The sequence below is a fragment of the Ranitomeya variabilis genome, chromosome 8, assembly GCF_051348905.1.
Source record: "Ranitomeya variabilis isolate aRanVar5 chromosome 8, aRanVar5.hap1, whole genome shotgun sequence".
Classification (NCBI taxonomy): Eukaryota; Metazoa; Chordata; class Amphibia; order Anura; family Dendrobatidae; genus Ranitomeya; species Ranitomeya variabilis.
The window spans coordinates 12,994,335-13,010,199 of NC_135239.1; the positions used below are offsets into that span (position 1 = coordinate 12,994,335).

The 15,865-nt window shown below is 47.8% G+C and overlaps 1 protein-coding gene across 3 annotated transcripts in view; it reads right to left on the reverse strand.

Moving 5' to 3' along the window:
• Positions 1-15,865, reverse strand: part of MSH4 (mutS homolog 4) — a 47,294-nt gene that overhangs the window by 14,668 nt on the left and 16,761 nt on the right. For all 3 annotated transcript variants that reach the window (XM_077278811.1, XM_077278810.1, XM_077278812.1), the window contains 6 exons: positions 11,017-11,189; positions 7,670-7,737; positions 6,136-6,210; positions 5,866-5,930; positions 4,826-4,995; positions 4,169-4,299 (listed from right to left, as the gene is read on the reverse strand). In XM_077278811.1, the coding sequence (XP_077134926.1) occupies positions 4,169-4,299; positions 4,826-4,995; positions 5,866-5,930; positions 6,136-6,210; positions 7,670-7,737; positions 11,017-11,189 (682 nt within the window). The remainder of the gene's footprint in view (positions 1-4,168; positions 4,300-4,825; positions 4,996-5,865; positions 5,931-6,135; positions 6,211-7,669; positions 7,738-11,016; positions 11,190-15,865) is intronic.

The following is a 15,865-nucleotide window of genomic DNA, read 5'->3' on the forward strand; positions in this document are numbered from 1 at the left end:
GAAGACTTCCGGGTGAAGTTCCCACTCACTTGAGGCGGAACCCTGACGGCTGAATATGTTTGCCGCCCAGAGTTCTACTCCTGGGATGTGTCCTGCCGAGATCACCGAATGATAGCTCTCAGCCCATCAGAGAATGTGAGGTACCTCGGTCATGGCGCCTGACCGTGGGTACCTGCTAGATGATTGACGTATGGCACCGTCGTGGCATTATCCAATTGAATTCGGATGGGGTGACCCGCCAGAAGGCAGTGGACCTGCTGTAGGACTACCGTTCGGATCTCCAGAGCAATGATCAGGAGAAGACTGGCATTGGTAGTTACTAATAACCATTGAACCGGGAGAAAGGCCCTGGATGAAGAAGGAGCTCAGAGACTATCGTCTGAAAGTCTGTTTAACTTGCTGAAAACGAGCGGAGCGAAGGAAACTGCTTCCATTGTCGTCACCATTTTTCTTCAGAACCCTCCCAGCAAATCGAATGAAATGAGGGGATGAGTGATCAAGTGCGCGAGCTCCCTGTTGAAGGGCCATGACCTTGTCTCGAGGGAGAATTACCATCCTTCTGGAAGTGTGCAGGATCATCCTCAAAAAGGATATCTGCTGGGCTGGAAATGAGGAGAACTTGCCTAAGTTTAGCTGCCAGCCCAGGTGAGAGGGTATCGCAAGTGATAGACTACTCAGCGTAGTCCTGGAAGGGCGGCTAGACAGTCAACCAAACAGGGCAGGACGAGCACGCCTCTAGGGTGCAAGAGGAACATGACAGCCGCCATGAGCCTTGCGAACACTCTGGGTGCGGTAGCCAGGCCGAAGGACAAGGTTGTGACTTGAAAATGCTGTTCACGAATGGAAAAGCGAAGGAATTTTTGAAGAGGGGAAAAATAGGAATGTGAGGGTAAGCATCCCGAATGTCGATGGATGCCAGAAACTGCACCTTTTTCTGTTGAAGTAATGGCTGAGTGGAGGAACTCCATTCGAAGAAGGAGGACCTTGTCAAAGGTTGTTAGAAGTTTGAGGTCCAGGATCAGTCTTACTTTTCATTTCCCTTTTTGGAACCAAGATCCCTTAGATCTAGACTGTCCTGGACAACCCTTCCACTGCTGGTTGGGGCTGTAGGAAACATACGATCCTTTGTTAGTCTCCCGCTCAAAAGATTAGATTGGCCAGTTGTACTGTCTTCGGAAAAAGGTTACTGGTGTGAATCAAAGTAGTTAAGGTCTCCAGCCAGGAGACTACTGCTCTAACAATCCATGCGGCGGCTAGGGAGGGTAGAGCGCTGAACCCGAAGCCGCAAGACTGAACGAACCAGATTTGCTATCTGACAGTCCGTGGTATTTTTAAACGCCAAAAAGGGGGCCTCTGTACAGTCACAGACTTAAGGTCTCCAGGTGGACAGGACAGGTTGCCTGGTATTAGGCCTGGATGCAGAAGAGGATACATGGAGGCGACACTCCGTGTGCTCGTCTGTTGATGGTGTGGGGAAATCGGTGCCCTTTAAAGGACTAGTCACCCTTAAAATCAGACTAGGCATGGCATCCCACGTAGAGGCTTCTGTCCAGTGCATCGCTTATCCGGACTGAATGGCAAATGCTCTACGAGGGAGTTTAGTCTCCTTATGAGGGACACTGCGTAGTCTAGAGCAGGACCGGAGTCCTCGTCAATGTACAGAGATTGGTTGATGATATAAATAGGCGAGTTCATCCTTTACTGAAGCTCTGACAAGTCAAGGTCCAAGGCAATATCCGAGCCGTGTTCAGAGTCTTGTTCTCAGCAAATCCTTGGAGAGAGATCATGAAATGAAAACTTCCGTTTTCTAGATGCCTGTACGTTTCTAGAATACTTGCTGCCCCTGCTAGCCGACGGCTCCTATGTAGGAGAGGGACCATGTATATTGGTCCTGCGAGCACTCCGAGCCACAGAGGGATCACGGAGGGATTCAATCTCTTGGTCAGAGAAACCATGGGTTGCGGCAGTGACGAAGTCCACTGAGGGAACTAGGTACTCTGGGATAAACTGGGATCAGCAGCGGAGTGCTCCTGAGCACATTTAGGGTGGCCGGCTTCGGATTGGTCATGTGCCTATAAGACCAGGGAATACTGGTCGTGTGCCTTTTAGACCAGGGAATACTGGTCGTGTGCCTTTAAGACCAGGGAATACTGGTCGTGTGCCTTTAAGACCAGGGAATAGTGGTCATGCCATGTTGCAGAGTCGTTGTGCCCTTTAATGCAAAGTCGTCGCCCCTGTGTGAGCCGGCCGGGTGGACCAAGATGGCCACCGGGAGTTGCAGAGAGCGAGAAGCGCCAATTCGGGGGGCGGAGCCACAGGCACAATGTGGGCGGAGCCTCGAGACTTCCATAAATAGGCCCAAGCCGGGGCCTAAATTTCTGCACCCGGCGGGAGCGATACCAGCGGTAGAAGTGAGGGGCGTTGTAGTGGCCGAGAAAACTGAGCGCTTCCGTGCCAGGTGGAAGCACCAGAAAAGCGGGCAGAGCCGCCTTAGGGCACCATAGTGCGCTTCCGGGGTGCGGCCTGCATTTTTGCAGCCGGCCGGAGCGTTACCTCAGGGAGGTGGGCCACAGGGAAGCCTGAGGCTGCCTGTGAGCATGTGAATATCCGGCTGCAGAGGCCCACCGCTGACAGGATTCACTCACCATCGGTGCGCGTCCCGGCATGGAGCCACCGCGGATGACTGCAGGTCGGGTATTTCAGCGTGGACGGTGCAGGGATAGAGGGCTAAACCTCAATCCATCATCCCTTTGTTAGGGAGGTGGAGAGGAACCATCCGCCTCCTTGTGCCATCCGCTTTCACAGTGGTGGGACAGTGGGGGCTGCTCGGACGCCATAGAGAGGGGCCTCTGTACATTGACGGAGTTCAGCCCCCGGGTGGACAGGGCCAGTTGTCCGGCATTAGGCCTGACTCCAGGAGAGGATACATGGTATTTGGTCGCCTGCTGCTGGTGTGGGGAGATCGGGACCGTGAAGGAACCATCGCCCCTGAAGTGAGCTCAGGCATGGCTTCCCACGTCGCAGGAGAGGGTACGGGGAGGTATACTCCGCGTGCTTGCCTGTTGATGATTCGGGGGAGATCGGAACCTTGAAAGGATCTGTCGCCCCTTCACTCCGTTAATTAAAAAATAAAAACCATACCCAAGTGCCTCCTACAGACACTAAGCAAGAACTGGTTAGCTAAGAGCCAGCAGGATGGTGTATACTGCAGAGGAGGAGAGAACTTTCTTTTGTATCACTTAAGGTACCTTCACACTAAACGATATCGCTAGCGATCCGTGACGTTGCAGCGTCCTGGCTAGCGATATCGTTGAGTTTGACACGCAGCAGCGATCAGGATCCTGCTGTGATATCGCTGGTCGTTGGTTAAAGTTCAGAACTTTATTTGGTCGTCAGATCGCCGTGTATCGTCGTGTTTGACAGCAAAAGCAACGATACCAGCGATGTTTTACAATGGTAACCAGGGTAAATATCGGGTTACTAAGCGCAGGGCCGCGCTTAGTAACCCGATGTTTACCCTGGTTACCAGTGTAAAATGTAAAAAAACAAACAGTACATACTCACCTTCGCGTCCCCCGGCGTCCGCTTCCTGCACTGACTGAGCGCCGGCCATAAAGTGAAAGCACAGCACAGCGGTGACGTCACCGCTCGGCTTTTAGGGCCGGCACTCACAGTCAGTGCAGGAAGCGGACGCCGGGGGATGCGAAGGTGAGTATGTACTGTTTGTTTTTTTACATTATACAGTGGTAACCAGGGTAAACATCGGGTTACTAAGCGCGGCCCTGCGCTTAGCAACCCGATGTTTACCCTGGTTACCCGGGGACCTCAGCATCGTTGGTCACTGGAGAGCGGTCTGTGTGACAGCTCTCCAGCGACCAAACAGCGACGCTGCAGCGATCGGCATCGTTGTCTGTATCGCTGCAGCGTCGCTTAGTGTGACGGTACCTTTAGTGTCAGCCTCCTAGTGGCATTAGCATACACCACGGTATGTGTCCCCCAATGAGGTGAAGGAGAAATTAGCTTTGTATTTTTCACAGATTTACTTTTTTTACTCTACAATCACTTAAAAAATGCACCAAAACCGCAGTTTTCTGTCCATTGCCTGCATCAAAGAAGCTACGTGTGAACATACCCTATATCTGCCAGCATTAATAATAAGGGGGTCTACCTTAATAAATTCTGCAGGGAGGGATTCCTGCACATTCCCTTCCATGTTCATCTGAATGAAGAATCCTCGAGTGGTGCTGAAGCTGGTCCTGAACGGTAAGTTGTACTGATCAGAGAGCTTCGATATCATTGCTGCACAGAAATAAAACCACACATTAGTGATAGATACAAGTCACGGCCACCAACACATATGTGACTATCATATGTAAATGACTGCATGGAAATATGATGACGAGTACGGCCCCGGCAGTATGGTTAGGATGCCGACATCAGGTCTGCAGACGCTGCACAACATGGAGCGTAACACTGTCTAAAATAAAGGCCATAAAATAGCAATTATGCAAATAGCAATATGCAAACGTACAGATGTCTCCATTATGGTTTTATTGGGAACAACCCCAGCCAATTTTTAGGGGTCTCAGAGAAGGCAGCGCAGGGCACCGTTATCACTTTCCCATCCTTGCTACTACTATATGTGACACTCCTCTTTTCTTCCATATAATTGGGGCCCCACATTATGACTCCCCGACCCCAGGTTGTGCCCCCTCGGGTAATGCTGTAAGATAACAACACTAACAGAAAGAAACCAAATCTCCAAAATAAAAAAACAAACAACAGATAACTTTTAGAAAAGTTTATTCGTGGCTGCGGTCAGTACCAGCGATGTCGTCTACAATCTCTGCATACGTCCTCCTGGCGATATCCAGGAACTCGTTGATATTTGGCTTCACGGCGTAACACTTCTGCGTTCTCATGTTCAGGCAGCCTCTGGTGTATCTGGTATCATCATTAATTACCATTTTAATTTTTTCAAGTATGATGTTAAATCTAAGAATAAATAAACTCATTTCAGACATCTGTGACACACTGGGAAGCACATGGCCTTAGGAAAGCGAATCAATGACTCTCAAAAATGCACAAATTAAACCCCATCGGCCCAATTTCTCATTTTTTTAAACTTTTTGTGGCGTGACAGCTTTTAAGGCATTTTTATTTTTGTATCAAATTCATCATTATGGCTTTTACACCATTTTCATGCAATTTTTTCGGTCCTCGACATCCCAGGGGTGTGCTCTACAACCTGGGGGGGGGCTTTAATTTTTGAGATGTGTTTGTCTGAACTGTCATTTGTCACTTTTTGAAATGTCTTTTTTTTTTTTATACACAATTGTACTTAAAGGGGTATTATCATCTCCAAGATTCTACACCAATATATAGAATAATAATAGAAAATACCTCCAATTAGAAATGTAATATAGTTCTTCTGATTAGCTGTCACCCCATGTGCAAGGCATTGGGTGTGCTTGGTTACAACCACTCACATAGTGACAGTTACAGTAAAGACATGGGGGATCCCACATCATTTTTTGAAAGAATTTATTTTTTATGAAGTGCAGCGCTCAGCAGTCCTATAGGGGATGAATGGAGCGGTGGTGGGGAATCCGCACTGCAGTTCCATTGTATCGTGGATAAAAGTGCCCAGTTCTGCCGACCAGTGCAGGTCCAAGCAATCAAATGCCCCCAATCTATAAATCATCACCGATTCTGTGGCTAAGTGATCATTTCATTTCAATAGATATAACCTTTCAGGTTGTGCACAATGTTTGAACATTATACCAAAGTACACAGTACACTTTATTATGGTTATAGCTAATTACTCGACAGTTCCTGACCTGCGATTCCTGCATCTCCACTCACCTGGGATCATCTATTGATGAATAATACGCTTGGAGTAAGGGTGTTTTGCATTTTTGCAGTACGGCCTATGACATATAAAAAAACAGAATTACGTTTACACCTTTGCAATGTAATAATTCTGATGAATAAGAGGCAAACCACAATAAAAGACTTGGTATATCTCATAAGCCTAAAATAAAACGTTCAGCAACAAACTACCAGACATCTGGTTCTGGTTTAAAATTGTTGATATCGGGTCTGGAACCAGTCATTAAACACAATAAAAAATACCTTTAAAGGCTCCACGAGTTCAAGAGTATGCTTGAGTGAGATTAGATAGGTTATCTTCGTATCTGCGGCTTTCTCCTGTTAAATAAATTATATCTACGTCACCAGAGAATATTGGCGACATTATCATTATCTGTAATGAAGCGTTGGAGCTGAGAGAATAAGAAGATTTCCATCACTATGGAGCCATGTTCCCGCTGTCTTCAGAAACTCCAGCCACGTCAAAACCACAGAAATGGATCCAAACAAACCTCACTCACTTGCCAATGTTTCACGTACAGAAAAGACATGCATCTATGAAAGTCTTTTTTGTTGACTGATTGTCCACAGCAAAAAAAAAAGGAGACATTTCCATTTTTCATATGATTTGCAGATCAAACGCGCCCGGTCAAATACATATGTCAGTGAAAAGAAAAACAAATGATAGCACTGAGATCCATGCATCTGTCATCTGATGGCTGTCTTTTTTTAGCATTTAATGGGTATTTGAAATTTGGATTATTTTTTTTTGTTGCATATGAGAACATGAAATGCCGCACTGATGGTAATGACTGACACATAGACCAAAGATGAATGAAAATCAGATGCCATAATGACAATAAAAATTGACCAAATATTGATGAAAATTAGAACCTGAACACTGTCGGTAGCCAGTGTTATCCATCATGCAATGGTCGGTAATGTCAGTGTAAATAGGAGTTATGAAGTGTTAATCAAATTTTGTGCCTGATCAGACGTCTAAATGAAACACGATGACGAAAAGAAAAATATTTCAATTACAGGAATTTGCTTTGTAATAATTTGATGTGTTAGTTCAAAAAGTCCTGCAAAACGTTTTGCTCATCTCTAACGGCAATCCTTTCAGAAGTCGCCACACAAGTATCACAGATATCTCAACCACCAGGTCTAACTACTTGAGATACAAAAAGTTACCGCACAGGCGTCAACATCTTCATTGTCCTATAATTGTCAGGTAGTGGTAATACTGACACTGATGAGACTGTGCCCGGGGCAGAAGGCATTGTATCATGTGGTGACGTGGTGTCACACAACAATGGCTCCCAGAGATGATATTTGTACAACATGTACTAGATGTGGACATTGCTGTGCTCCACAATGACACTTGTTGCCTCTGGTAAAAATGGTGCCATGTACAAATCACAGTAAGGCTGCCGTCACACTAGCAGTATTGGGTCAGTATTTTACATCAGTATTTGTAGCCAAAACCAGGAGTGGGTGATAAATGCAGAAGTGGTAAATATGTTTCTATTATATTTTTCCTCTAATTGTTCCACTCCTGGTTTTGGCTACAAATACTGATGTAAAATACTGACCAAATACTGATAGCATGACAGCAGCACATGATGGATCAAAAGCAGCGAGGAGCCCTGACCGCTATCCGAAGGTGTCACCCACCATGACGTCCAACAAGTACAAATCGCGCCCATAAGTCCATACGGTATATACTACATTCTGGAAACTCATATATAAATATATATATATATGCCTCATCCCAGTAGCTCCTTTATATACATACCGTATCCTGCTTTGGAATCTGTATAAGATTGGAGAGAAGTTGTTCTGTGTCCAAAAACCTTGAAAGAACTAGATAAAATTATATATAATTATATATTTAGAATAATCCATGTTACATTTCCATAATTGCTAGAATGTGAAATATTAACGTTTTAATGTTATGAAATTTCCTATTGAAGGCAAAAAGATGCTTTACAGCCTCAGTAATAACAGGATTTTTGGCACTGGACTCACAGTGATCTAAGGCTATGTGCACACGTTGCAGATTTTGCTGCGGATCTGCAGCTGTTTTCCATGCGTTGTACAGTACCATGTAAACGTATGGAAAATAATACACATGCTGCAGAAAAAAACGTGCGGAAACGCAGTGGTTTATTTTCCGCAGCATGTCAATTCTTTGTGCAGATTCCGCAGCGGTTTGCACCTGTTTCTCAATAGGAATCCGCAGGTGTAAAATCGCAAGTGGAATCTGCATAAAAACAGTGGTAAATCCGCGGGTAATCCGCAGTGCGGTCTACCTGCGGAGTTTGCAAAAACAGTGCGGAAAAATCGGCACACCAATCCGCAACGTGTGCATATAGCCTAAGGGGTAAGGATTCTCCTTGTGGAGATTGGCATGCCAGTATGAGGAGACTTTTAAGCCTTGCAATCCTCATCTGGGAAATTAAATATGCAAATTGCCTCTTCAGAGAGGAAGAGGACTAGAACTTATCTCTGACTGGATTTGTTGACCTGATACAGATATACCTACTGTGCTAATGGCCACCATACTTAGACTGGGTTATGCCTAGTGGGGCATGGTACATTTATCAAGTTTCAGTTATATTTGTTTTGTTTGCACAATATGTACCTAGGTTTTTTTTTTAATATAAAATGGTATATTAAAGAAATAGAATAGAAGTTGTACTTTAATATTGCACAATTTTGCACCTTTGCTTAAGTCTAATATAACAGCTATACCCATTGTTTATAGTCATTCCAGGTGCTGCACCTGTGACCATGAAAGCCCATACACTGCTGGACCACTGATGAAGCTCCAGAATGTATACAAGGCCGGTTTCACACGTCAGTGGCTCCGGTACGTGAGGTGACAGTTTCCTCCCGTACCGGAGACACTGCCACACGTAGACCCATAAAAATCAATGCATCTGTTCAGATGTCATTGATTTTTTGCGGACCGTGTGCGGAACGTGTCTCCGTGTGCCAAAGGCCGGTTTCACACGTCAGTGGCTCCGGTACGTGAGGTGACAGTTTCCTCCCGTACCGGAGACACTGACACACGTAGACCCATAAAAATCAATGCATCTGTTCAGATGTCATTGATTTTGTGCGGACCGTGTGCGGACCGTGTCTCCGTGTGCCAAACACGGAGACATGTCAGTGTTCGTGGGAGCGCACGGATTACACGGACCCAATAGAGTCAATGGGTCCGTGTAAAACACGGACCTCACACGGACATTCTCCGTCTGGGGTCCGTGTGGCGTGCCGGAGACAGCGCTACAGTAAGCGCTGTCCCCCCCCACATGGTGCTGAAGCCGGTATTCATATCTTCCCTGTAGCAGCGTTTGCTATAGAGAAAATATGAAGAATAGTGTTTAAAATAAAGATCCATGTGTCCGCCGCCCCCCCCCCCGCTGGTCAGCAAATACTCACCCGGATCCCCCGTCGGCAGTCGCTCCTTCCTGGTCTGGCCGCGGCTTCTCTACTGTATGCGGCCGATTACACTCATGAATATGTGGCTCCACCTCCAATAGGGGCGGAGCCGCCTATTCATGAGTGTAAATGAGCGGCCCCACGTGACCGCATACAGTAGGAGGCGCGGCCAGACCAGGAAGGAGCGACTGCCGACGGGGGACCCGGATAAGTATTTTCTGACCAGCGGGGGGGGCGCACAGGGGGTGGGGGGGCGGCGGACACATGGATCTTTATTTTAAACACTATTCTTCATATTTTCCCTGCAGCAAACGGTGCTGCAGGGATGATATGAATCGCAGCTTCAGCACCATGCAGAGTGGGTACCACACGCTCCGTGTGGTACCCACTCGCCATACGGGCGGCACACGTGTGCCGCAGGTATGGCCTCCGTGAGTTCCCAGGCACACGGACACGGATAACTCCGGTACCGATTTATTCCGGTACCGGAATTATCTGGACGTGTGGGACAGCCCTTCGTGGGAGCGCACGTTTTACACGGACCCAATAGAGTCAATGGGTCCGCGTAAAACACGCACCTCACACGGACATTCTCCGTCTGGGGTCCGTGTGCGTGCAGGAGACAGCGCTACAGTAAGCGCTGTCCCCCCACATGGTGCTGAAGCCGGTATTCATATCTTCCCTGTAGCAGCGTTTGCTATAGAGAAAATATGAAGAATAGTGTTAAAAATAAAGATTTAGGTGTCCGCCGCCCCCCCACCCCCTGTGCGCCCCCCCCCCCGCTGGTCAGAAAATACTCACCCGCTCCCTCGCTCCTTCCTGGTCTGGCCGCGCCTCCTACTGTATGCGGTCACGTGGGCCCGATCATTTACATCATGAATATGTGGCTCCACCTCCCATAGGGGCGGAGCCGACTATTCATGATTGTAATTGATCGGCCCCACGTGACCGCATACAGTAAGCCGCGGCCAGACCAGGAAGGAGCGACAGCCGACGGGGGACCCGGCGGATAAGTATTTTCTGACCAGCGGGGGGGGGCGCACAGGGGGTGGGGGGGCGGCGGACACCTAAATTTTTATTTTTAACACTATTCTTCATATTTTCTCTGCAGCAAACGTTACTGCAGAGAGGATATGAAGCGCAGCTTCAGCACCATGCAGAGTGGGTACCACACGCTCCGTGTGGTACCCACTCGCCATACGGGCGGCACACGTGTGCCGCACGTATGGCCTCCATGAGTTCCCAGGCACACGGACACGGATAACTCCGGTACCGATTTGTCCGGTACCGGAATTATCTGGACGTGTGGGACAGCCCCAACACATTCTATGCTGCTGGTTTTTCTTAATTTGAACAAAACAAATTCACTAACATCACTGTTAGGCCATTAGAACCCTTCCAAAATTGTGGAAGATCATCTGTCAGTATTTGGAAGGTGCAGCTTGCTGTGGGTTCTGTCCAATTTTTTCCTAAGGAGTCCTCCTTCCACTAAGCTCTGAGCCATTTCTGTGACATCAGGTTTACTACTGCTCTTTCATTATTTCTTATTTTATGTGAGTGTATATATCGTATGGTTTTGTTCCCATTTTGTAACATCTTCGTATATTATTTATAAACACTGCCTACCTTTCTGTATTAAATACAAGTTTTTACCTTTGTGTAACTTCAAATCATTGTGCAGAAGCAGCCGTGTACCTGACTGGAGACTGAAGAAAAGCTCCTCGTCTTCGAGAAATTCTTGGATGCAATCCAGTCTGGTGTTGATAGTTTCCAGATCAATCAGAGGTTCCAAGATGTTTGATCTGAGTCTGCGGCTTCCACCTGGAGTTTTAGTGCTATTCAGGACTCCATACAGGGTGTGATTATTTCTGGAAAGTGAATGAATGAAAAAGTACACAGACTCGGGCAGTGGTCACATAACTACTGTGCTTTCTGTCCAATCAGTCAGCTATATATACAGTATATATAAATATATTTGGAATAGTTTTACAATATTTGGATTATTACTACAGTCAGACATCTTCTTGCCACCAATGCCTTGTGGTTACGGACTGGCCACACTGCGTTTTCTATTCCTGTAGGACATATACAGTATATTGGGAGGATTTCCCAATGTATATCTCCGCTGGATGCATAATGATGTGTGCACCCCATGGGCACATAGTGGATACTTTTCTGGCCTCCACTGCATGAATCAGACCCACATATCCACTGCTTCCCTGGTGCACGCAGTGAAAGGACACTTCCAGCGCAGTGTGAATGAACCCTAGCTGCAATATATTTTAACAAATTGTATTTTAAGAAATATTTTTCCCCTCACTTTACAATACAGTTGCATCTTTTCTTAGAACTTCGCATTGTGCTGTTCCTGTGTTGTTCCTCCTGGAATTATTATTATTGTTTCCCTTTTCAAAGGCTCTGACTGTGTCCAATCAGCCCTGACAGAGATAAGTCTGTGTATATATGGACACACCACACTAAAGGTACCTTCACACTAAACGATATCGCTAGCGATCCGTGACGTTGCAGCGTCCTCGCTAGCGATATCGTTTAGTTTGACACGCAGCAGCGATCAGGATCCTGCTGTGATGTCGCTGGTCGTTGAATAAAGTTCAGAACTTTCTTTGGTCATCAGACCGGCGTTTATCGTCAGGTTTGACACCATAAGCATCGATACCAGCGATGTTTTACGCTGGTAACCAGGGCAAATATCGGGTTACTAAGCGCAGGGCCGCGCTTAGTAACCCGATGTTTACCCTGGTTACCAGCGTAAAAGTAAAAAAAACAAACAGTACATACTCACCTGCGCGTCCCCTGCCGTCCGCTTCCTGCTCTGACTGAGCGCCGGCCCTAAAGTGAAAGTAAAAGCACAGCGGTGACGTCACCGCTCTGCTGTTAGGGCCGGAGCTCACACAGTGCAGGAAAGCGGACGGCAGGGGACGCGCAGGTGAGTATGTACTGTTTGTTTTTTTTACTTTTAGGATGGTAACCAGGGTAAACATCGGGTTACTAAGCGCGGCCCTGCGCTTAGCAACCCGATATTTACCCTGGTTACCCGGGGACCTCGGCATGGTTGGTCGCTGGAGAGCCGTCTGTGTGACAGCTCTCCAGCGATCAAACAGCGACGCTGCAGCGATCGGCATCGTTGTCGCTATCGCTGCAGCGTCGCTTAATGTGAAGGTACCTTAAGGGTATGTTTCCACGTTCAGGTTTGCTTCAGGCTTTGGTCAGGATTTTATGCAAGTAAAATCCTGACCAAAACTGCACCTGAGGTCACTGGCAGGTCACCTGCGGTGTACCTGCGTGTTTTGCTCATTGTAGCAACATGCTGCGTTTTGAAAAACGCACCGCGCATGTGTTTTCGCGGCAAAAACGCATGCGTTTTTTAACGCATAGTGGAGTTGGGATTTCATGAAATCCCCTCCACTATGCTGTAACATCTGGACGCTGCGTTTTTGACGCTGCGGAAAAACGCAGCGTTTCCTGAACGTGGAAACATACCCTAAGGGTATGTGTCCACGTTCAGGAAACGCTGCGTGTTTGACGCTGCGTGGGGCCGCAGCGTCAAACACGCAGCGTCCAGATGTTCCAGCATAGTGGAGGGGATTTTTTGAAATCCCGTGTCCACTATGCGTGGAAACACGCATCCGGCGGCCCTGCGACTCCGGACATGCTGCGCGTCTTTTCAGATCGCAGCATGTCCGTGTTCCTTGCACAGGGCCCTATGCGTGGGGTGCGATGATCCCGGATGTGTACAATGAACACATCCGGCATCATCGCGTCCCAGAAGGGGGCGGGGTTTAGCGCCGAGCGGCTTTGCCGCTCCGACGATACCGCCGGCCATCCTGATCGTGGACACGTACCCTAAGGGTATGTTTCCACGTTCAGTTTTGCTTCAGGCTTTGGTCAGGATTTTATGCAGGTAAAATCCTGACCAAAACTGCACCTGAGGTCACTGGCAGGTCACCTGCAGTGTACCTGCGTGTTTTGCTCATAGTAGCAACATGCTGCGTTTCGAAAAAACGCACCACGCATGCGTTTTCGCGGCAAAAACGCATGCGTTTTTTAACGCATAGTGGAGTCTGGATTTCATGAAATCCCATCCACTATGCTGTAACATCTGGACGCTGCGTTTTTGACGCTGCGGAAAAACGCAGCGTCAAAAACGCAGCGTTTCCTGAACGTGGAAACATACCCTTAGGGTACGTGTCCACGTTCAGGATTGCTTCAGGATTTGGTCAGGATTTTATGCAGGTAAAATCCTGACCAAATCTGCACCTGAGGTCACTGGCAGGTCACCTGCGCTGTCCTTGAGTTTTTACTGCAATGTAAGGACATGCTGCGTTCTTAAAAGACGCGCCGCATGTGAGTTTTCTCGGGTCTGCCGCATGCGTCTTTTACTGCATAGTGGAGACAGGATTTCATGAAATCCCCTCCACTATGCTGTAACATCTGGACGCTGCGTTTTTTATGCATGCTGCTCAACGCTGCGTCAAAAACGCAGCGTTTCTTGAACGTGGACACATACCCTTACACGGGGCTGCATTGTTGTTTTCATGGCATTTTTGCCCAGCTCTGACAAAGTGGGACGAGCAACGGCGTCCCACTCTCAAATAGAAACCAGGGTGCACTACAATATCATAAAATTCTACATAGGTGCTATATCCAGTAGTTAGAAAATGATGCAAGGACAAGAAGGAAAAAGTACTACTGTATGATATGCACCCTGGAGATCAATTAGCAATATCAAAAATACTTTATTAGCACAAAATAACAGACATTTAAAACACAAGTAAAAGCATGTGGGTCCAACCACTCAAAAACCCATAGACTGCATACAAATAAATGAATACACCCAGACAATAGTTATAAATATTATATAAATAGTTAACCAACACTCCCGCTGTCTAGCTGACTTATAACGGGTGAGCAATATGGTAAAAAAGCTTCTAAAGATGGCACCTACGACCCAAAAGTAATGTTAAGGCTGCTTTTATACTTGCCGTTGTTTTGAGGCCTTTATTTGTGGCCCCAATAGATTTCTCTGGGGCAGCAAAAACAGGCCGCAATAATTTCTTAGTGCGCCGTATGGCCATGAGGGCCGTATTTACAGCCGTGAAAAAAGATCGAATGCATGAATGGTAGACAGATGCAAGGTCATTACCTGAGTGCAAAAATAGCACCAAGAGTATGATGCACACTGCCAAGGAAATGTGCAGAAAAGGGTCACCTGGAAGAAAAGGCACAGGCAGAAAAGCTGCTTCCACCAGTGTGGTGCACAGCTGGGGTTAGAAAAACCACCTCGTTGGGTGTGGTGGAGGACTCCCAAGTAGTATGTACATTACCAGTGGGGAAACGGAGGGAAGCTAATCATGGGAAGAGAGGGTATGAGTGTGGACCTGACGCTGGCCCTACACATATTGCCGTGTCAGGGGAAGTACACGTGCCCATTCATAAAGACTGGAGTGAAAAACACCTGCAGCGCCCCAGAGTCCTGGTCGTTGCAGTAATGTCGCTCTTCCACCAGGGGGAGTGATGTTACGTCTGATGGTATTAAAGGAGTTCACCTGACCAGGTATCACAGTCACACACTACACTTTACACTCCGGCCACCAGGGGGAGCAAAGGTTCTATGTATTAGGCCACTCCTCACACACGGGTAAAACTGGTGGGTTGGATAAGAAGTCAGTCAGAAAGCTACCTGGGTTCGTCCCAGAGAGGACCTGTCAGGCAGACAGGGGGAGAAGGAGGAACATCTGAGCTGCAGACAGAGGTCCCTGTCAGGGGTGGGATCCTGGCAGAGACAGAGCACGAGATAGAACGTTACGAAGCTGCGCCTGCACCTCATTGCGGCGGCATCTTAAGAAAGGACACGAAGCGAAGTATATTGTGGAGAGTGAGAAACGAGATCACAGCACAAGGAGATAACACCGGGAGGAGTCCTGCCTCAAGATCGGCAGCCTCCTTCTGAGGCGCGTAGCCTTGGCCGGAACACTGAGGGAGTAATCAGCTCTACGCATTATTTCAAACAACGGCAGGACAGTTAATTCGAAGTTGGCTTTAACCTAATGAAGACAACGGAGGCAAATTGTGGGAGAGGGGCGTCTCTAGGGCATACCTCCCAACCGTCCCGATTTCAGCGGGACAGTCCCGCTTTGGCACCGGGGTCCCGCTGTCCCGCTTCGGGCATTTAAAATCCCGAATTTGCGGCCGCCGGTGAAGCCCCGCCCACTTCCGGGACGTAGAGAGAGCCTGTTTTTTTTTTTTTTTATAAAAGCTGCCTCCTGACCGCCCGCGCAACACCCCCCCCCCCCCTCCCGCCCCCTGTGCGGCGCTGCCACGCTGAAGGAGAGAGCCTGCAGCAATCAAGAAGAAAGGTCAGCGATTCACTACCTCTGGCTGTGTGTGCACGGAGCTCCGGCTTCTGCTCTTAGCTGCTATCCCGGCAGAGAAGGAGAGACGGGGGAGGTGCCGGGATAGTGCAGAGCTGTGAGCAGGAGACTGAAGACTTCAGCAGAGAGCTGCACATGGACATCAGCCGCCC